Source organism: Lepidochelys olivacea, assembly GCF_965140295.1.
Source record: "Lepidochelys olivacea isolate rLepOli2 genome assembly, chromosome: 24".
In the NCBI taxonomy this organism is placed as follows: Eukaryota; Metazoa; Chordata; order Testudines; family Cheloniidae; genus Lepidochelys; species Lepidochelys olivacea.
The window spans coordinates 17346059-17367954 of NC_140434.1; the positions used below are offsets into that span (position 1 = coordinate 17346059).

Sequence of the window (21896 nt, forward strand, 5' to 3'; positions counted from 1 at the left end):
TCCCATTCCCCGCCCCCCTGAGCCCAGCAGTCCCCCCACCCCAGGGCTGGATCAGAACCTGCGCCCCCTAGAGGGGAAAGGCCCCGTGTCCCATTCCCCGTCCCCCTGAGCCCAGCAGCCCCCCGCCCCCAGGGCTGGATCAGAACCTGCGCCCCCTAGAGGGGAAAGGCCCCGTGTCCCATTCCCCGTCCCCCTGAGCCCAGCAGTCCCCCCCTCCCAGGGCTGGATCAGAACCTGCGCCCCCTAGAGGGGAAAGGCCAGTTAGTTGAGAACCCACCAAATCATTCCACCTAGAGGCAGCCAACGCCTCTAGCAAAACCTCCCCAGCCGCTCTGGGCGACTTCCTTCCCACTCCCCCAGCCAGTGTCTTCCACCCCCAGCCGATCCCGAGAGCCCCAGCCGCGCTTGGCTCAAACGGCCCTGTCCCCGGCCCGTCTCTTCTGCGTGCCCCAGGCTGAGGTAGTAGGTTGTATGGTTTAGAATAACACCCGCAGGAGATAACTGTACAGCCTCCTAGCTTTCCCTGGGGCGCTGCTCAGCCCTGGAGATCAGCCAGCAGGGGGCAGCAACGAGGGGAGGTGAGTAATGCGGTAATTCGCCATGGTGGGATATGGTTATCGATGATGACCTGCGAAACTCCCTGCTACCAAGGAGTGGCAGTGTTAACCCGTGGAACTCCCCGCCACTGGGGATTGGCCAGGTTGACCTATGGGACTCCCCACCACTGCGGATTGGCTGGGTTAACTCATGGGATTCCCTGCTACTGGGAATTGGCAGGGCTGACCCACAGGACTGCCCGCCACTAGGGATTGGCTGGGTTAACTCATGGGATTCCCCGCCACTGGGGATTGGCCAGGTTAACCTATGGGACTCCCCGCCACTGCGGATTGGCTGGGTTAACTCATGGGATTCCCCGCCACTGGGGATTGGCCAGGTTAACCTATGGGACTCCCCGCCACTGCGGATTGGCTGGGTTAACTCATGGGATTCCCCGCCACTGGGGATTGGCTGGGTTAACCTGTGGGACTCCCTGTGGCTGGAGATTGACCGGGTTAGTTCCCAGGATGCCTGTAGAGACATGGCTGGGGTTGCGTGTGCTGTGTGGTCAGGGAATTGTGTGTAGTTGTGTGCTGATATGGGCGGAGTGGTTGTTGGGATGTTTAGGATTGTGTGGTATTGTCATGTTGTGCTGTCAAGGAACTGTGGATGTGATTGTGAGGCACTGCTGGGTTGTGCGATGTTGTCATGTCTCGTGTATGTGGTTGTACAGCGTTGTGTGTGGTGGGAACGGGGGATATAGGTGTGTTTCTCTGGTGTCTTGTTTTATGTGTATGTGATTCTTGTGTGCACTTGTGTATAATTGTGTGACATTGCGGTGTGTGTAGTTGTGCAGCATTGTGGGTGTGTTCAGGAATGTGTGTTTGGTGTTGTGTGTGCATGTGTAGTTGTGCAGGGGATGTGTGGTTAGCATCATTGTCAAGCTGTGTGTGTGGTTGTATTTCACAGTGGGATGTGCTGTGTGTGCATAGTGTGTGCAGTACTGTTGTGACTGTGTATGGTGAGTTCAAGCTGTGTGATTGTGTATGTAGGATTCTCATGTTGTGTGTGCATGGTGGGTGCGGTGCGTGTGCCACAGTGTTGTGTAGTGTGCTGTGTGTGGCAGTGTTCTTTTGTGTGTGCACGATGGATGTGTGTTGTGCATGTGTTGTGGTGGGTGTGGGGGTATTGTATTCTGTGTGTATATGTTATGGTTGGTGTGGGTGTTGTGAGTGGCATTGTTGTGATGAGTATGCATGATGGGTGTGGGTGCTGTGATGGGTGTGGGGGTGTTGTGTTATGTGTGGTATTATGTTGTGGGAGATATTGTGTGTGTGTTATTGTGAAGTATGTGTTGTGGCGGATATTATGGACTATGTGTATGTTATTGTGATGCAGGGAGATAGTGTGGGTGTGGGGGTGTGTTTTTATTGTGGTGGGGGTGTGATGGTGTTGGGATATTGTGTTGTGTGTGTAGTGGTTGTGCGATATTGTGGGGTCTTGTGTGTGTATTGTGGTAGTGGGGGTGTTGTGTTGTGGTGGTGGTTGTGGTGTTGTGTGTGTGTTGTGGTGTCTGTTATGGTGGTGGGGTGTTGTGTTGTATGCGTGATGTGTATGTATTATTATGGTGGTGGTGATATTGTGTTTGTGTGTTATTGTGGTGGGGGATATTGTGGGGGTTGTTATGGTGGGGGTGCTGTGTTGTGAGTGTGTTATTGTGGGGGTATTCTGTTATATGCTAGTCTGTTATTATGGTGGAGGTCTTGTGTTGTGTGGTGTGTTGTGGTGGGGAGGGTGTGTTGTGTGGGTGGGTGTTATGGGGGATGTGGTGGGGTGGTGTTTTGTGGCAGGGTGTAACTGGGGAGGTGTGTTGTGTTATGTGGGGTGTGTTGTGTGGGAGTGTGCTATGGTGGAGGTGCTGTGTTGTGGGGGGTGTTGTGTTATATGCGGGTGTGTTATTGTGATGGGAGTGTTGTGCGGGTGGGTGTTATTGTGGTGGGTGGGTGCTGTGGGGGGGCGTTATTGTGGCGTGTGTGGGTATGTGTTATGGTGGAGGTGCTGTGTTGTGGGGGGTGTTATTGTGGTGTTGTGTGAGTGTGTGTGTTGTGGGGGGTGCTGTGTGGTGTGCGTGTTATTGTGGTGGGGGTGTTGTGGGGGTGTTATTGTGGTGTGGGGGGTGTTATGCTGGAGGTGCTGTGTTGTGTTGCGTTATATGCGGGTGTGTTCTTGTGGTGGGGCTGTTGTGGGGGGTGTTATGGTGGGGGCGCTCTGCGTGGGGGGTGTTATTGTGGTGTTGTGTGTGTGCGTTGTGGGGGTGTTGTGTTATGTGGGTAGGTGTTATGGTGGGGGGTGCTGTGTGGTGGTGGGGTTATTGTGGGGGGTGTTGTGGTGGGGGCGTTATTGTGGTGTGGGGGGGTGTTGTGGTGGGGGGTGCTGTGTGGTGGGGGGGCTATTGTGGTGTGGGGGGTGTTGTGGTGTGGGGGTTATTGTGGGGGGGTGTTGTGGTGGGGGTGCTGTGTGGTGGGGGGTTATTGTGGTGTGGGGGGTGCTGTGTGGTGGGGGGGTTATTGTGGTGTGGGGGAGTGTTATGGTGGGGGGTTATTGTGGGGGGGTGTTATGGTGGGGGGTGCTGTGTGGTGGGGGGTTATTGTGGTGTGGGGGTCTTATGGTGGGGGGTGCTGTGTAATGGGGGGTTATTGTGGGGGGGTGTTATGGTGGGGGGTGCTGTGTGGTGGGGGGTTATTGTGGTGTGGGGGAGTGTTATGGTGGGGGTTATTGTGGGGGGGTGTTGTGGTGGGGGTGCTGTGTGGTGGGGGGTTATTGTGGTGTGGGGGGGTGTTATGGTGGGGGGTGCTGTGTGGTGGTGGGGTTATTGTAGTGTGGGGGGTGTTATGGTGGGAGGTTATTGTGGGGGGGTGTTGTGGTGGGGGGCGCTGTGAGGTGGGGGGGTTATTGTGGTGTGGGGGGTGTTGTGGTGGGGGGCGCTGTGTGGTGGGGGTTATTGTGGTGGGGGGGTGTTATGGTGGGGGCGCTGTGAGGTGGGGGGGTTATTGTGGTGTGGGGGGGTGTTGTGGTGGGGGGCGCTGTGTGGTGGGGGTTATTGTGGTGTGGGGGTGTTGTGGTGGGGGGCGCTGTGAGGTGGGGGGGTTATTGTGGTGTGGGGGGGTGTTATGGTGGGGGGCGCTGTGAGGTGGGGGGGTTATTGTGGTGGGGGGGTGTTGTGGTGGGGGGCGCTGTGAGGTGGGGGGTTATTGTGGTGTGGGGGGTGTTGTGATGGGGGGTGCTGTGAGGTGGGGGGGTATTGTGGTGGGGGGCGCTGTGTGGTGGGGGGGTTATTGTGGTGGGGGGGTGTTGTGGTGGGGGGCGCTGTGAGGTGGGGGGGTTATTGTGGTGGGGGGGGTGTTGTGGTGGGGGGCGCTGTGTGGTGGGGGTTATTGTGGTGTGGGGGTGTTGTGGTGGGGGGCGCTGTGAGGTGGAGGGGTTATTGTGGTGTGGGGGGGTGTTGTGGTGGGGGACGCTGTGAGGTGGGGGGGTTATTGTGGTGTGGGGGTGTTGTGGTGGGGGGCGCTGTGAGGTGGGGGGGTTATTGTGGTGTGGGGGGCTGTTGTGGTGGGGGGCGCTGTGTGGTGGGGGGGTTATTGTGGTGTGGGGGTGTTGTGGTGGGGGGCGCAGTGAGGTGGGGGGTTATTGTGGTGTGGGGGGGTGTTGTGGTGGGGGGCGCTGTGAGGTGGGGGGGTTATTGTGGTGTGGGGGTGTTGTGGTGGGGGGCGCTGTGTGGTGGGGGTTATTGTGGTGTGGGGGTGTTGTGGTGGGGGGCACTGTGAGGTGGGGGGGTTATTGTGGTGTGGGGGGGTGTTGTGGTGGGGGGCGCTGTGAGTGGGGGGGTTATTGTGGTGTGGGGGTGTTGTGGTGGGGGGCGCTTAGAGGTGGGGGGGTTATTGTGGTGTGGGGGGCTGTTGTGGTGGGGGGTGCTGTGTGGTGGGGGGGTTATTGTGGTGTGGGGGTGTTGTGGTGGGGGGCGCTGTGAGGTGGGGTGGATATTGTGGTGTAGGGGGGTGTTGTGGTGGGGGGTGCTGAGAGGTGGGGGGGTTATTGTGGTGGGGGGGGTGTTGTGGTGGGGGGTGCTGTGAGGTGGGGGGGTTATTGTGGTGGGGGGGGTGTTGTGGTGGGGGGCGCTGTGTGGTGGGGGTTATTGTGGTGGGGGGGTGTTATGGTGGGGGGCGCTGTGAGGTGGGGGGGTTATTGTGGTGTGGGGGGGTGTTGTGGTGGGGGGCGCTGTGTGGTGGGGGTTATTGTGGTGTGGGGGTGTTGTGGTGGGGGGCGCTGTGAGGTGGGGGGGTTATTGTGGTGGGGGGGGTGTTATGGTGGGGGGCGCTGTGAGGTGGGGGGGTTATTGTGATGGGGGGTGTTGTGGTGGGGGGCGCTGTGAGGTGGGGGGGTTATTGTGGTGTGGGGGTGTTGTGATGGGGGGTGCTGTGAGGTGGGGGGGTATTGTGGTGGGGGGCGCTGTGTGGTGGGGGGGTTATTGTGGTGGGGGGGGTGTTGTGGTGGGGGGCGCTGTGAGGTGGGGGGGTTATTGTGGTGGGGGGGTGTTGTGGTGGGGGGCGCTGTGTGGTGGGGGTTATTGTGGTGTGGGGGTGTTGTGGTGGGGGGCGCTGTGAGGTGGGGGGGTTATTGTGGTGTGGGGGGGTGTAGTGGTGGGGGGCGCTGTGAGGTGGGGGGGTTATTGTGGTGTGGGGGTGTTGTGGTGGGGGGCGCTGTGAGGTGGGGGGGTTATTGTGGTGTGGGGGGCTGTTGTGGTGGGGGGCGCTGTGTGGTGGGGGGGTTATTGTGGTGTGGGGGTGTTGTGGTGGGGGGCGCTGTGAGGTGGGGGGGTTATTGTGGTGTGGGGGGGTGTTGTGGTGGGGGGTGCTGTGAGGTGGGGGTGTTATTGTGGTGTGGGGGTGTTGTGGTGGGGGGCGCTGTGAGGTGGGGGGGTTATTGTGGTGTGGGGGGCTGTTGTGGTGGGGGGCGCTGTGTGGTGGGGGGGTTATTGTGGTGTGGGGGTGTTGTGGTGGGGGGCGCTGTGAGGTGGGGGGTTATTGTGGTGTGGGGGGGTGTTGTGGTGGGGGGCGCTGTGAGGTGGGGGGTTTATTGTGGTGTGGGGGTGTTGTGGTGGGGGGCGCTGTGAGGTGGGGTGGTTATTGTGGTGTAGGGGGGTGTTGTGGTGGGGGGTGCTGAGAGGTGGGGGGGTTATTGTGGTGGGGGGGTGTTGTGGTGGGGGGTGCTGTGAGGTGGGGGGGTTATTGTGGTGTGGGGGGGTGTTGTGGTGGGGGGCGCTGTGAGGTGGGGGGGTTATTGTGGTGTGGGGGGTGTTGTGGTGGGGGGCGCTGTGTGGTGGGGGGGTTATTGTGGTGTGGGGGGGTGTTGTGGTGGGGGGTGCTGTGAGGTGGGGGGGTTATTGTGGTGGGGGGGTGTTGTGGTGGGGGGCGCTGTGAGGTGGGGGGGTTATTGTGGTGTGGGGGGGTGTTGTGGTGGGGGGTTATTGTGGTGTGGGGGAGTGTTATGGTGGGAGGTTATTGTGGGGGGGTGTTGTGGGGGGGTGTTGTGGTGGGGGGCGCTGTGAGGTGGGGGTTATTGTGGTGGGGGGGGTGTTGTGGTGGGGGTGCTGTGAGGTGGGGGGGTTATTGTGGTGTGGGGGGGTGTTGTGGGGGGCGCTGTGAGGTGGGGGGTTATTGTGGTGTGGGGGGGTGTTGTGGTGGGGGGCGCTGTGTGGTGGGGGGGTTATTGTGGTGTGGGGGAGTGTTATGGTGGGAGGTTATTGTGGGGGGGTGTTGTGGTGGGGGCGCTGTGAGGTGGGGGGTTATTGTGGTGTGGGGGTGTTGTGGTGGGGGGCGCTGTGTGGTGGGATTATTGTGGTGTGGGGGTGTTGTGGTGGGGGGCGCTGTGTGGTGGTGGGGTTATTGTGGTGTGGGGGAGTGTTATGGTGGGAGGTTATTGTGGGGGGGTGTTGTGGTGGGGGCGCTGTGAGGTGGGGGGGTTATTGTGGTGGGGGGGTGTTTTGGTGGGGGGTGCTGTGAGGTGGGGGGGTTATTGTGGTGTGGGGGGGTGTTGTGGTGGGGGGCGCTGTGAGGTGGGGGGTTATTGTGGTGTGGGAGGGTGTTGTGGTGGGGGGCGCTGTGAGGTGGGGGGGTTATTGTGGTGTGGGGGGGTGTTGTGGTGGGGGGTGCTGTGAGGTGGGGGGGTTATTGTGGTGTGGGGGGGTGTTGTGGTGGGGGGCGCTGTGAGGTGGGGGGTTATTGTGGTGTGGGGCGCTGTGAGGTGGGGGGTTTATTGTGGTGTGGGGGTGTTGTGGTGGGGGGCGCTGTGTGGTGGGGGGGTTATTGTGGTGTGGAGGGGTGTTGTGGTGGGGGGCGCTGTGAGGTGGGGGGGTTATTGTGGTGTGGGGGGGTGTTGTGGTGGGGGGCGCTGTGAGGTGGGGGGTTATTGTGGTGTGGGGGGGTGTTGTGGTGGGGGGCGCTGTGAGGTGGGGGGGTTATTGTGGTGGGGGGGTGTTGTGGTGGGGGGCGCTGTGAGGTGGGGGGGTTATTGTGGTGGGGGGGTGTTGTGGTGGGGGCGCTGTGAGGTGGGGGGGTTATTGTGGTGGGGGGGGTGTAGTGGTGGGGGGCGCTGTGAGGTGGGGGGGTTATTGTGGTGTGGGGGGGTGTTGTGGTGGGGGGCGCTGTGAGGTGGGGGGGTTATTGTGGTGTGGGGGGTGTTGTGGTGGGGGGCGCTGTGAGGTGGGGGGTTATTGTGGGGGGGGTGTAGTGGTGGGGGGCGCTGTGAGGTGGGGGGGTTATTGTGGTGGGGGGGGGGTGTTGTGGTGGGGGGCGCTGTGAGGTGGGGGGGTTATTGTGGTGGGGGGGGTGTTGTGGTGGGGGGCGCTGTGAGGTGGGGGGGTTATTGTGGTGGGGGGGGTGTTGTGGTGGGGGGCGCTGTGAGGTGGGGGGGTTATTGTGGTGGGGGGGTGTTGTGGTGGGGGGTGCTGTGAGGTGGGGGGGTTATTGTGGTGTGGGGGGGGTGTTGTGGTGGGGGGCGCTGTGAGGTGGGGGGGTTATTGTGGTGTGGGGGGGGTGTTGTGGTGGGGGGCGCTGTGAGGTGGGGGGGTTATTGTGGTGTGGGGGGGGTGTTGTGGTGGGGGGCGCTGTGAGGTGGGGGGGTTATTGTGGTGTGGGGGGGTGTTGTGATGGGGGGCACTGTGAGGTGGGGGGGTTATTGTGGTGGGGGGGGTGTAGTGGTGGGGGGCGCTGTGAGGTGGGGGGGTTATTGTGGTGTGGGGGGGTTATTGTGGTGGGGGGCGCTGTGTGGTGGGGGGGTTGTGTTGCGTTATATGCGGGTGTGTTCCGGGGGGGGGCCGGTCCCTCCCCCGCTCGCTGTCTGCCCGGCCCCTTGGCGCCCCCCCCGCCCCCCCCGGGCCCGGCAGCCGGCGCGGCTCCAGCCAGACAAGCGCCGCATTGCGATGCCGGCCCCGCCGCCCGGAGCGGGGGAGCGAGACAGACGCCGCGGAGGAGAGAGGCGCGGGGAGCGGCCGGGAGCCCCAGACAGACCCCGCCCGCGGACGGACGGACGGACCCCGCGTCCCTCCCTCCCTCCGGCCGACCCACCCGCCCGGGCACCGGCGGAGCGAGGGAAGGAGACGGCCACGGCCGGGGGAAAGCCACAGGCTGAGTCCCGCCGCGGGGCGGGGAGGGGCGGTCGCGGGGGGAGCAGAGGAAGAGGGAGGAAAGGGGGAGCCAGAGAGGTTCAGGGATGGGGGGATAGAGGAAGGGGGATGGTGGGGTGCAGGGGGATGGGAAGGCAGGGATGGGGGGATAGAGGAAGGGGGGTGGAGGGGTATGGGGGGGATGGGAAGGCAGGGATGGGGGGATAGAGGAAGGGGGGTGGAGGGGTACAGGGGGATGGGAAGGCAGGGATGGGGGGATAGAGGAAGGGGGGTGGAGGGGTACAGGGGGATGGGAAGGCAGGGATGGGGGGATAGAGGAAGGGGGATGGTGGGGTGCAGGGGGATGGGAAGGCAGGGATGGGGGATAGAGGAAGGGGGGTGGAGGGGTATGGGGGGGATGGGAAGGCAGGGATGGGGGGATAGAGGAAGGGGGGTGGAGGGGTACAGGGGGATGGGAAGGCAGGGATGGGGGGATAGAGGAAGGGGGGTGGAGGGGTACAGGGGGATGGGAAGGCGGGGATGGAGGAAGGGGGATGGAGGGGTACGGGGGGGATGGGAAGGCAGGGATGGGGGGATGGGTAGGCAGGGATGTGGGGATGGAGGAAGGGGGATGGAGGGGTACGGGGGGCGATGGGAAGGCAGGGATGGAGGGATAGAGGAAGGGGGATGGAGGGGTACTGGGGGTGGGAAGGCAGGGATGGGGGGATAGAGGAAGGGGGGTGGAGGGGGACGGGGGGGATGGAAAGGCAGGGATGGAGGGATAGAGGAAGGGGGGTGGAGGGGTACAGGGGGATGGGAAGGCAGGGATGGGGGGATAGAGGAAGGGGGGTGGAGGGGTACAGGGGGATGGGAAGGCAGGGATGGGGGGATAGAGGAAGGGGGATGGAGGGGTACGGGGGGGATGGGAAGGCAGGGATGGAGGGATAGAGGAAGGGGGATGGAGGCGTGGGGGGATGGGTAGGCAGGGATGGGGGGATAGAGGAAGGGGGGTGGAGGGGTACAGGGGGTGGGAAGGCAGGGATGGGGGGATAGAGGAAGGGGGCTGGAGGGGTACAGGGGGATGGGAAGGCAGGGATGGAGGGATAGAGGAAGGGGGATGGAGGGGTACGGGGGGGATGGGAAGGCAGGGATGGAGGGATAGAGGAAGGGGGATGGAGGCGTGGGGGGATGGGTAGGCAGGGATGGAGGGATAGAGGAAGGGGGATGGAGGGGGACGGGGGGGATGGGAAAGGCAGGGATGGGGGGATAGAGGAAGGGGGGTGGAGGGGTTCGGGGGGATGGGAAAGGCAGACCCTGCACAGTACCTGTGTGTTGTGTGTGTGTGTGTGTGTGTGTGATGGGCTGTGGAAGGGTGTTACAGGCCATGTGTAGGGGTGGGGTTGGGAGACATGGGGGTGTTTGTGGTTATGGCAAGGGGTGTGGGGTGTTACGTGGGGTGTTGGAGGTGTTACAGGCTGTGGAGGTGTTGGCATGGGAGGTTTTCAGGGTTGTTGCAGGGGATGGGGGTGTTACAGGCTGTGGAGGGTGTTGGGAGCATGGGGGTTCTTGTGGGGGGTGTTGGGACATATTGCAGTCTGTAGGGCGGGTGGTGGGGGTTCTTGCAGGGGATGTTGGGTGTGTTATGGGCTGTGGGGCAGGAGTTGGGAGCTTGGGGGGTGTTGGGGGATGTTGCAGGCTGTGGGTGTGTGTGTGTGTGGGGGGGTGCTGCAGGCCTCCAAGCCCCCCAGCCCCTCTGTCATGGGGGGCAGCAGGTGAGTATAACAGGGTCCCCCCAGCTCCTGGCCCCCTGTATCCCAAAGCCAGGGAGGGGCTGGGTCCCTGTGGCCCACCCAACCCTCGGCCTCCTGCCGGCAAGGGGAGCTGAGAGCCAGCAAACTTGGTACACACATGGAGCTGCTGAACCACATTGTGTCCGTCCCCCTGCCCCCCCCACCCCCCCAAGCCAGCCACCTCCTGTCCCTGGGGCCCGATCGGGGCCGGTGCCCCCTAGAGGGGAAGGGCCCCATGTCACTATTTGGGGTCTGCTGGGAGTTGTCAGGAATCGGGGTCTGGCTGATTCTCCCATAGTCTAGAAACCTTTGAATTTAGATAAGAATGGGGTGGCCCGGGGACACCCGGGGGGCCTGGCAAGGATATCGGGGGGCCTGGGGAAGAGAGGGACCTGGGGGATATTGTGGGGTCTGAGGAAGAGTGGGGGGAGCTGGGAGACATTGGAGGTCTGGGGAGAGTGGAGCGGGGTGGGGGGTGACACCCAGCCAGCGTCTCTGCCCTCAGGCGGGTTCATTCAGGGTTGAGAGCCCCGGTTTCCGGGGGTATTTGGGGTGGCTCCATTCCTCTGAGTTTGGGGCCAGCAACGGGGCTGTGGGGAAGGTCCCCGAGGCTGTGGCTGTCGTTGTGGCTTGGTGGATCCCTCCCCATACCGGGCGCCCCGGGTGCAGCTCAGTGAGCGGCTGTGGAGAGTCGGCCCACCAGTGTTACCTGTCGGTGACTAGCTGGGGCTCGGGATAGGTGCTAGCCGCCCCCTCCCACTCAATGGCCCGTCCCAGGAGCCGCTCGTTGGCAGGTCACTGGCCTTCCCGGGCCCCAGTATCCCGGTCTGGTGGCCAGGTGCTGACAGGGAGCCCATTCTGGTACCTGTCTGGCGGCTCTTTCCCATGGCCCATCAGTACCCCTTCCGGGTCACCCCTGCCCGCGGCTGAGCCCCCCCAGCCCCTCACTTTGCTGATCAAATCTGCATTTAACCGGCACCCCCAAAGCACCTCATTGCAACCCCCCGACTGGGGTTTGGGCAACAAAATCTGTCGACGTCTCCCTCCCGCCATTGGGGAAAGGTCGCCTAGTTCGGGGTGGGTTTCCCAGCCGGACGGAAGGACACCTCCGCCCCCAACACCTCGCTCCCGGAGTAGCGCTCCCTGGCTCCCCCTACTGACAGCATCAGCAGAACGGCAGAGTGCGAAGAGAATCATGGAAACACCCCCCAGTGTGGGTGGGTGCGGGAGGGAGACCGGGGCTGGGCCAGCAGGGGGCTGGAGGTCAGGAGTGAGGGGCACTGGCAGAGCTGGGGGAAGGGAGCCTGGGCTAGCAGGGGGCTGCGGTCAGGAGTGGGGGCACCGGCAGAGCTGGTGGGAGACCGGAGTGGGAATAAATGGCATGGGGGGTCAGGATTGAGGGGCATTGACAAAATCCATCCAAAATCCCCCACACTCCACAGATAGCAGCAGCCCAGGCTCCTCCTTCCAGCCCACTCAGCCCGCACCCTGGGTGCTCTCCCCCCTCTAACCTCTCAGCACCCACTCTTTTCCTCTGCTCCAGCTGGACGAATGGGACCCCCAGACCTGCGCTCTCCTCCTGCCTCTCTGACTCGCTCCCGGCAGCCGTCTCTGTCCCTGAGACCCTTAACCTGTGAGGGCAGCGCAGAATTCACAGGTGAGGTTCTTGGGAACTGAGCGACTGGCCCCGACACATCGCAGCCAGGGGCAGGTCTCAGGCCGTCACGCCGGGGGCAGCTTCACCGCTGGGGCACGGACAACCGAACCCCCCCGCCTCCACCTGAACCACTAGACTCCCTTCCCTCCCAGAGCCAGGATAGAACCCAGGAGTCCTGGCTCCCCCCGGGTTAGAACTCAGGATTCCGCCACAGACTCCTAGTGCTACCCTGGAGAAATCGCTTTCCTGCTCGATGCCTCGGTTTCCCCAGGGCACGACGGGTCCCCGATCGCGGTCAGAGACTTGGGTGAGCTCGGCCTATGTTTGAGCTGAGACAACCGGCCCGGAGGGACACGGAGCTGAGCACCTCGCCCACCCCGCGGGAGATCCCTCCCCGCCCACCCGAGGGAGCAGGTTTGACGGGTGTCTCTGTGCCTCCGAGGCTCCTGCTCCCAGAGACACCATCAAACAGCTGAACCCCCCAAGCCAAGCAGCACAGGACCCCCTGAGGAGGACGGGGAGGCCCCTCGTCACTCCCATCACCCGCCCTCCCTCCGTGTTCCAACCACTCGACCCCACTCCTCTCCCAGAGCTGGGGAGAGAACCCAGGAATCCGGGCTCCCTGCCCCTCTTCCCGGCTCTAAACACTTGACTCCTGCCTCCTTTTCCAAGGTTACTACTATGGAGAAATAATGTTGTGCACAGCGATAGCAGCGCCCCTCACTCCCGACCCACCGCACCCCCCTGCCCCCCAGCTCGGGCAGTTCTGCAGAGGGTGGGAGTAGGGAGCCCGGGGCTGAGCTAATAGGGCTGCGGGTCGGGAGTGAGGGGCACCAGCAGAGCTGGGGGGGTCATTTTTCATCCCTTTGATGCACTCATCCCCCCTGCCCCACAGCCCCCCCTAGCTCCATCCTCCCCCCGTTTAAGGGACATATTAATTCTCAGCTTCATGCCCGGCTGTCTGGCTTCCATGGAGACGGACCTCTGAGCCCGACAGCTCCCCCCACAACACACTTCTCCCCTCGGCCGGAGCTGCTTTCCTCCAGTCCTGGGTATGCGGGGACCCCTCGCCCGGCCCTGAGATGCAGCCAATTCTGGGGTGGGGTGTGGGGGGGGCTGGTTACATGGGAACCCCTCGCCCGGCCCTGAGATGCAGCCACCTCTGCGATGGGGCAGCGGGCTGGTTATACAGGGACCCCTCGCTGGGACCCAGCCACCTCTGGGGTGGGCGTGGCCGGATCGTAGCCCTGCCCCCTCCATTGTGATGTCCCGGCGGGTTCCGTGCCCCCGGCGCTGGGCAATGCCCGCGGCCTCCCAGCTTCTGCTGCCCCTTTGCCTCGGCCTCCTTCTGGCCCCCCGGGCGCCCGGCTGCCTCGACTGCTTCTCCACCCCCCAGCAGCGCCTGCGCGTCTGCCAGATCTTCCTGGGTCACGCCAGTTCCCGGCACGTGGCCTGCCTGGGCGCCCTGCGGGCCGCCTTCCAGCCCCACGCCCAGCTGGTGGTGGGTGAGTGGGGCCCCGGAGCCAAGCGGCCGGCTGGCCCTCTGGCCTCACCCCAGCCTCCTCCTGCAGCTCGCTCTGTCCGTCCGTCTTCCGTTCCCGCCATCCCTCCTGTCTGTCTGTCCACCCACCGTCCGTCCATCCCTCAGCTCCATCCTTGCCTTCCTCCAGCTTAACCACTCCCTGGCCCTCCATCCCTAGCTCCATCATCCCTCCGTCTTCACCCCCATCCACCCCTAGCTCCATCATCCCTCCATCTTCACCTCCATCCACCCCTAGCTCCATCATCCCTCCATCTTCACCTCCATCCACCCCTAGCTCCATCATCCCTCCGTCTTCACCCCCATCCATCCCTAGCTCCATCATCCCTCCATCTTCACCCCACCCATCCCTAGCTCCATCCTGCCTCCGTCTTCACCCCACCCATCCCAGCTCCATCCTGCCTCCGTCTTCACCCCACCCATCCCTAGCTCCATCATCCCTCCGTCTTCACCTCCATCCACCCCTAGCTCCATCATCCCTCCATCTTCACCTCCATCCACCCCTAGCTCCATCATCCCTCCATCTTCACCTCCATCCACCCCTAGCTCCATCCTGCCTCCGTCTTCACCCCCATCCACCCCTAGCTCCATCATCCCTCCGTCTTCACCCCACCCATCCCAGCTCCATCCTGCCTCCGTCTTCACCCCACCCATCCCTAGCTCCATCATCCCTCCGTCTTCACCCCCATCCATCCCAGCTCCATCCTGCCTCCGTCTTCACCCCCATCCACCCCTAGCTCCATCATCCCTCCGTCTTCACCCCACCCATCCCTAGCTCCATCATCCCTCCGTCTTCACCCCCATCCACCCCAGCTCCATCATCCCTCCGTCTTCACCCCACCCATCCCTAGCTCCATCCTCCCTCCGTCTTCACCCCCATCCATCCCAGCTCCATCCTGCCTCCGTCTTCACCCCACCCATCCCTAGCTCCATCATCCCTCCGTCTTCACCCCCATCCATCCCTAGCTCCATCATCCCTCCGTCTTCACCCCCATCCACCCCTAGCTCCATCATCCCTCCATCTTCACCCCCATCCATCCCAGCTCCATCCTGCCTCCGTCTTCACCCCCATCCATCCCAGCTCCATCATCCCTCCGTCTTCACCTCCATCCACCCCTAGCTCCATCCTGCCTCTGTCTTCACCCCACCCATCCCTAGCTCCATCGTCCCTCCGTCTTCACCCCACCCATCCCAGCTCCATCCTGCCTCCGTCTTCACCCCCATCCATCCCAGCTCCATCATCCCTCCATCTTCACCTCCATCCACCCCTAGCTCCATCATCCCTCCGTCTTCACCCCACCCATCCCTAGCTCCATCATCCCTCCATCTTCACCCCCATCCATCCCTAGCTCCATCATCCCTCCGTCTTCACCTCCATCCACCCCAGCTCCATCCTGCCTCCGTCTTCACCCCCATCCACCCCTAGCTCCATCATCCCTCCATCTTCACCTCCATCCATCCCAGCTCCATCATCCCTCCGTCTTCACCTCCATCCACCCCTAGCTCCATCCTGCCTCCGTCTTCACCTCCATCCACCCCTAGCTCCATCATCCCTCCATCTTCACCTCCATCCATCCCCAGCTCCATCCTCCCTCCGTCTTCACCCCACCCATCCCAGCTCCATCCTGCCTCCGTCTTAACCCCACCCATCCCTAGCTCCATCATCCCTCCGTCTTCACCCCCACCCATCCCTAGCTCCATCATCCCTCCATCTTCACCCCCATCCATCCCTAGCTCCATCATCCCTCCATCTTCACCTCCATCCATCCCTAGCTCCATCATCCCTCCATCTTCACCTCCATCCATCCCCAGCTCCATCCTCCCTCCGTCTTCACCCCACCCATCCCAGCTCCATCCTGCCTCCGTCTTCACCCCACCCATCCCTAGCTCCATCATCCCTCCATCTTCACCTCCATCCACCCCTAGCTCCATCATCCCTCCGTCTTCACCCCACCCATCCCTAGCTCCATCATCCCTCCATCTTCACCCCCATCCATCCCTAGCTCCATCATCCCTCCGTCTTCACCTCCATCCACCCCAGCTCCATCCTGCCTCCGTCTTCACCCCCATCCACCCCTAGCTCCATCATCCCTCCATCTTCACCTCCATCCATCCCAGCTCCATCATCCCTCCGTCTTCACCTCCATCCACCCCTAGCTCCATCCTGCCTCCGTCTTCACCTCCATCCACCCCTAGCTCCATCATCCCTCCATCTTCACCTCCATCCATCCCCAGCTCCATCCTCCCTCCGTCTTCACCCCACCCATCCCAGCTCCATCCTGCCTCCGTCTTAACCCCACCCATCCCTAGCTCCATCATCCCTCCGTCTTCACCCCCACCCATCCCTAGCTCCATCATCCCTCCATCTTCACCCCCATCCATCCCTAGCTCCATCATCCCTCCATCTTCACCTCCATCCATCCCTAGCTCCATCATCCCTCCATCTTCACCTCCATCCATCCCTAGCTCCATCATCCCTCCGTCTTCACCTCCATCCATCCCTAGCTCCATCATCCCTCCGTCTTCACCTCCATCCATCCCTAGCTCCATCATCCCTCCATCTTCACCTCCATCCATCCCTAGCTCCATCATCCCTCCATCTTCACCTCCATCCATCCCAGCTCCATCCTGCCTCCGTCTTCACCCCACCCATCCCTAGCTCCATCATCCCTCTGTCTTCACCCCCATCCACCCCTAGCTCCATCCTGCCTCTGTCTTCACCCCACCCATCCCTAGCTCCATCATCCCTCTGTCTTCACCCCCATCCACCCCTAGCTCCATCATCCCTCCGTCTTCACCCCCATCCACCCCTAGCTCCATCATCCCTCCATCTTCACCTCCATCCATCCCTAGCTCCATCATCCCTCCGTCTTCACCTCCATCCATCCCTAGCTCCATCATCCCTCCGTCTTCACCTCCATCCATCCCTAGCTCCATCCTGCCTCCGTCTTCACCCCACCCATCCCTAGCTCCATCCTGCCTCCGTCTTCACCCCACCCATCCCTAGCTCCATCATCCCTCCATCTTCACCTCCATCCATCCCTAGCTCCATCATCCCTCCGTCTTCACCTCCATCCATCCCTAGCTCCATCATCCCTCCGTCTTCACCCCCATCCATCCCTAGCTCCATCATCCCTCCGTCTTCACCTCCATCCATCCCAGCTCCATCCTGCCTCCGTCTTCACCCCACCCATCCCTAGCTCCATCATCCCTCCGTCTTCACCCCCATCCATCCCTAGCTCCATCATCCCTCCGTCTTCACCCCCATCCACCCCAGCTCCATCATCCCTCCGTCTTCACCTCCATCCACCCCTAGCTCCATCATCCCTCCGTCTTCACCCCCATCCACCCCAGCTCCATCCTCCCTCCGTCTTCACCCCCACCCATCCCTAGCTCCATCATCCCTCCGTCTTCACCTCCATCCACCCCAGCTCCATCCTCCCTCCGTCTTCACCCCCACCCATCCCTAGCTCCATCATCCCTCCGTCTTCACCCCCATCCACCCCAGCTCCATCCTGCCTCCGTCTTCACCCCCATCCACCCCTAGCTCCATCATCCCTCCGTCTTCACCTCCATCCATCCCTAGCTCCATCATCCCTCCGTCTTCACCCCCATCCACCCCTAGCTCCATCATCCCTCCGTCTTCACCCCCATCCACCCCTAGCTCCATCATCCCTCCGTCTTCACCCCCATCCACCCCTAGCTCCATCCTGCCTCCGTCTTCACCCCCATCCACCCCTAGCTCCATCATCCCTCCGTCTTCACCCCCATCCACCCCAGCTCCATCCTCCCTCCATCTTCACCCCCATCCACCCCTAGCTCCATCCTGCCTCCGTCTTCACCCCCATCCACCCCAGCTCCATCCTCCCTCCATCTTCACCCCCATCCACCCCTAGCTCCATCATCCCTCCGTCTTCACCCCCATCCACCCCAGCTCCATCCTCCCTCCATCTTCACCCCCATCCACCCCTAGCTCCATCATCCCTCCGTCTTCACCCCCATCCACCCCTAGCTCCATCATCCCTCCGTCTTCACCCCCATCCACCCCAGCTCCATCCTCCCTCTGTCTCTACCTCCAGCCATCCTTCCATCTTCTGCCCATCTCTCCAACCATCCCTAGCTCCATCATCTCCTCCATCCATCCCTCTGCCCATCCCTCCATCTATGGCCCCCTATGGGACAGACCCCAGAGCAGAACCTGTCCCCTCACCCGCCCCCCTCGCACTCCCCAGGTGTGGCGGAGATGGAGAAGCTGAAGGACGTCTTCTCCAATGTCATCTTCTCCCTGGAGCAGAAGGGCATGTCCAAGGGTGGGTCAGAGCCGGGGTGGGGGCCATGGAGGAAGGGGAGGGGAAGGAGGCTGGAGGGGGGGAGCAAGGGGAAGTGGCTGGGAATAGGGGAGGGGAGCGATAGGGTGGGGGCAGGGGCTGGAAAGCCAGGGGGAGGGTGTGGGCGGGGGGTCGGGTTCTGACCCCCTCTTTCCCCCCAGTTCCCTACCAGGTGGCCGTGCCGGACGCTGTGGCGCAAATCCAGCCGGAGCTGGCTCAGCTGAAACCAGGTGAGAGGGGGGCTGGGAGCCGACCACCCGGTGTGACCCCCCCACACACAGCCCCCCATGCACCCACTGTCCTGGAACAGGTGGGGGGAAGGGGCTGGGACCCCATGGGCCACCCAGCCCTCGGCCAATTGGGAGGCAGGGCCTGAGACCCCCCCCCTCCCCTCCCGCCGCCAGCCATTCAGTCCCTGCCGGGAGGCTGGATCAGATTCAGCGCCCCCTAGAGGGCACCCAGGAGCGGGTCTGCTGCTGCTGGGCCTCATGCCCTGATATGGCCTCATCCTCCCTCCTGTTCCTCTCCCTTCGCAGCTCCTGCCTGCGTCCCGCCGTGCGGTGAGTCCTGAGGTCTCACGGGGCCCCCCAGCTCCGCCGGTGCCCCTCACTCCCGACCCGCAGCCCCCTCCCAGCCCAGCCCTGGACCCCCGCAACCAGCCCTGCCGGTGCCCCTCACTCCCGACCCGCAGCCCCCTCCCAGCCCAGCCCTGGACCCCCCAACCAGCCATGCCGGTGCCCCTCACTCCCAACCCGCAGCCCCCTCCCAGCCCAGCCCTGGGCTCCCCCACTCCGCCGGTGCCCCTCACTCCCGACCTGCAGCCCCCAGCCAGCCCAGCCCTGGGCTCCCCCACTCCCCAGCTCCGCCGGTGCCCCTCACTCCCGACCCGCAGCCCCCTCCCAGCCCAGCCCTGGACCCCCGCAACCAGCCCTGCCGGTGCCCCTCACTCCCGACCCGCAGCCCCCTCCCAGCCCAGCCCTGGGCTCCCCCACTCCGCCGGTGCCCCTCACTCCCGACCTGCAGCCCCCAGCCAGCCCAGCCCTGGGCTCCCCCACTCCCCAGCTCCGCCGGTGCCCCTCACTCCCGACCCGCAGCCCCCTGCCAGCCCAGCCCTGGACCCCCCAACCAGCCCTGCCAGTGCCCCTCACTCCCGACCCGCAGCCCCCTGCTAGCCCAGCCCTAGGCTCCCCACCACTTTGCTGTTCTCCGCAGGGTACCAGAAAGACGCCCAGGTCTACAAATGCACCTCGTGCAGCCTAGTGGACTGTCAGCTCCCCCTGGACTGTCCAGGTACGTGCTATGCCCCCAAGTCCCCACACAGCACTAGGGGGCGCTGTGCTGCGGGATTCCCTGCCATTTCCAGATGATGAACCCAGGAGTCCTGGCCAAACCGAACCCAGGGGATTCTCTTCAACCTCCAGAAAACCCCCTTGTGCTTTCAGCTGAACACAGGATTCCCTGGATAACCAGCCCCCCACCCCACCCCAGAGGTGGCTGCATCTCAGTGCTGGGCGAGGGATTCCTGCGGGGCGGGGTCCCTCTATAACCAGCCCCCGTGCCCCGCCCCAGAGGTGGCCACATCTCAGTGCTGAGTGACGGATTCCCTGCAGGGTGGGGTCCCTCTATAACCAGCCCCCATGCCCCACCCCAGAGGTGGCCGCATAGCCAGCCCCACCCGGAATCACCCCGCTCTTTGCCTTGCCAGTGGAGGACGTCTGGAAGAACGAGGGGGAGAGGACGGCTCTGACATGCAGGGTCCCGTTCCAGACCCCCCCTGACGTGCGGCGTAGCTGGAAGTTTGCCAGGGACGTGAGTGTGGCGGATGGGGAGGGTCTGTCTCGTGTTGTGGTTGTCTGTTCGGGTAGCAGGAAGACGGGGCGGGGGGCACCTTGGTGGATGGAGGTGGTGAAAGGAAGTAATTTTACTGCGGGGCGAGAGTTTCTGTCTGTCTGCTGCCCTGACTCCATGCCCCTTGCCCCCTACATGCCCTAGTGGCAGCCTTCAAGTCAGCCCAGCCCCCTCGCTCTGCCCCTGGTCCTGAGTTCGATTCCCCTGACACCTGCCCTTCCTCCCTCCGTCACCCGCTCAACTCGCTCTCCTCTGCCCCACCAGCTCCGGACCCAGGATCTTTCCCTCTTCCGGGACCTGCATATGGGCACCGGCTCCTCCCTTGTCCTCCGTCCCACGTGGGGCTCGCACCGCGGCACCTACGCCTGCCAGCTAGCCCAGCAGGATGATGTGCTAGCCCGGAAATACTTCTACCTCAATGGTAAGGAGGGGAGTGGGGTCAAGTGGTTAGAGCAGAGGGGCTGGGAGCCAGGACTCCTGGGTTCTGTCTCCCCGCAGTGACTGCCAGCAGCCAGGAGGCAGAGACGGAGCTGCAGGACATGTTCCACACCATCCTGCAGTCCCCAGCGGGGCACGGGGCCGAGGGCCCGCTCCCCGGGCTCTCGGAGCTGCTGGCCGAGCCCGACTCGCTGCACAAGAGGAACGTGGTGCTGCTGATGGTGGGGCTGGCGCTAAGCGCCCTGCTGGGCACCCTGCTGCTGGGGTGAGCTTGCCGTGAACCCTCCGGATCAGTGCCATGGGCCCGTCCGGCCTGGGAACCTCCCCCACCACTGCCAGGCCTGACCAACGGGCCCATCCAGCCTGGGACTCTGCCCCCACCAGACCTGACCCATGGACCCGCCCACCCAGCCTGGAATCCAGTTGCAGGGAGTTCCCCAGCTCCCCGCTTTCCTACCAAGCTCTTTGTGGCCCTGAACGCCACACCCTGGGGGGGAAACCCTGCCCAGGCCCAAGCCCCACACTGCCCTTCTGGGTCCCAGCTCGGTCCAGCCCCCCTCCATCCACGCACCGGGAGCAACACGTGGAGACGGCAGTGTGGTGGGGGCTGGGGGCGGCCTTCCTCCTCTGGCTTGTCTTCCCTCTGCTATGGCTTCCTTCTCGCTCTCTCCTCTGTGCACTCGGGCTTTTCTCCCTCCTCTCGCTCCCTCTTTTCCTCTCCTCCTCTTCTGCTCTCCTTTGCACTCCTTCCCTGCCCCCCATCTTCTCTCTCTCTCTCTCTCCCCACAGGGGCATCTGTCGCTGGGCCATGGGCCGGCCCTGACCCCCCAGCCTGGGCCCTGGACTCTCCTCTGCTCGGCACCCTGGGGTTTGCACTGTCCATTCTCTGATCAGAATAAACCCAAATTCCAGTCTGAGCTGGGAGTCTCTGTCTGGGCCACAAAAGGGGTTTTTCCTGGTGGTCAGGGCTGGCCCGATGCCCCTGGGGGGCGCTGTGCGCCTGCGGTCAGGGTGGGGGGGGTCTCCCCTGGCGGTCAGGGCTGGCCCGATGCCCCTGGGGGGTGCTGTGCTCCTGGGGTCAGGGTGTGGGGGGGTCTCCCCTGGCGGTCAGGGCTGGCCCGATGCCCCTGGGGGGCGCTGTGCGCCTGGGGTCAGGGTGGGGGGGTCTCCCCTGGCAGTCAGGCCTGGCCCGATGCCCCTGGGGGGTGCTGTGCTCCTAGGGGCGGGGGGGTCTCCCCTGGCGGTCAGGGCTGGCTCGATGCCCCTGGGGGGCGCTGTGCGCCTGGGGTCAGGGTGGAGGGGTCTCCCCTGGCGGTCAGGCCTGGCCCGATGCCCCTTGGGGGTGCTGTGCTCCTGGGGGCGGGGGGGTCTCCCCTGGCGGTCAGGGCTGGCTCGATGCCCCTGGGGGGCGCTGTGCTCCTGGGGTCGGGGGGGTCTCCCCTGGCGGTCAGGGCTGGCCCGATGCCCCTTGGGGGTGCTGTGCTCCTGGGGGCGGGGGGGTCTCCCCTGGCGGTCAGGGCTGGCCCGATGCCCCTTGGGGGCGCTGTGCTCCTGGGGGCGGGGGGGTCTCCCCTGGCGGTCAGGGCTGGCCCGATGCCCCTTGGGGGCGCTGTGCTCCTGGGGGCGGGGGGGTCTCCCCTGGCGGTCAGGGCTGGCCCGATGCCCCTTGGGGGCGCTGTGCTCCTGGGGGCGGGGGGGTCTCCCCTGGCGGTCAGGGCTGGCTCGATGCCCCTGGGGGGCGCTGTGCTCCTGGGGGCGGGGGGGGTCTCCCCTGGCGGTCAGGGCTGGCCCGATGCCCCTTGGGGGTGCTGTGCTCCTGGGGGCGGGGGGGTCTCCCCTGGCGGTCAGGCCTGGCCCGATGCCCCTTGGGGGTGCTGTGCTCCTGGGGTCAGGGTGGGGGGGTCTCCCCTTGCGGTCAGGGCTGGCCCGATGCCCCTTGGGGGTGCTGTGCTCCTGGGGTCAGGGTGGGGGGGTCTCCCCTGGCGGTCAGGGCTGGCTCGATGCCCCTGGGGGGCGCTGTGTGCCTGGGGTCAGGGTGGGGGGGTCTCCCCTGGCGGTCAGGGCTGGCCCGATGCCCCTTGGGGGTGCTGTGCTCCTG

General features: G+C 64.0%; 1 protein-coding gene across 1 annotated transcript; it reads left to right on the forward strand.

Moving 5' to 3' along the window:
• The first annotated feature begins 537 nt into the window (after positions 1-537).
• Positions 538-20572, forward strand: SPACA6 (sperm acrosome associated 6). Its single transcript, XM_084613199.1, has 8 exons — positions 538-578; positions 11531-11644; positions 17674-17742; positions 18049-18072; positions 18725-18802; positions 19218-19321; positions 19625-19781; positions 19859-20572. The coding sequence occupies exons 2-8, from the start codon at positions 11539-11541 to the stop codon at positions 20065-20067; spliced, it is 747 nt and encodes a 248-aa protein (XP_084469325.1). The 5' UTR covers positions 538-578; positions 11531-11538; the 3' UTR covers positions 20068-20572.
• Positions 20573-21896: the final 1324 nt, after the last annotated feature.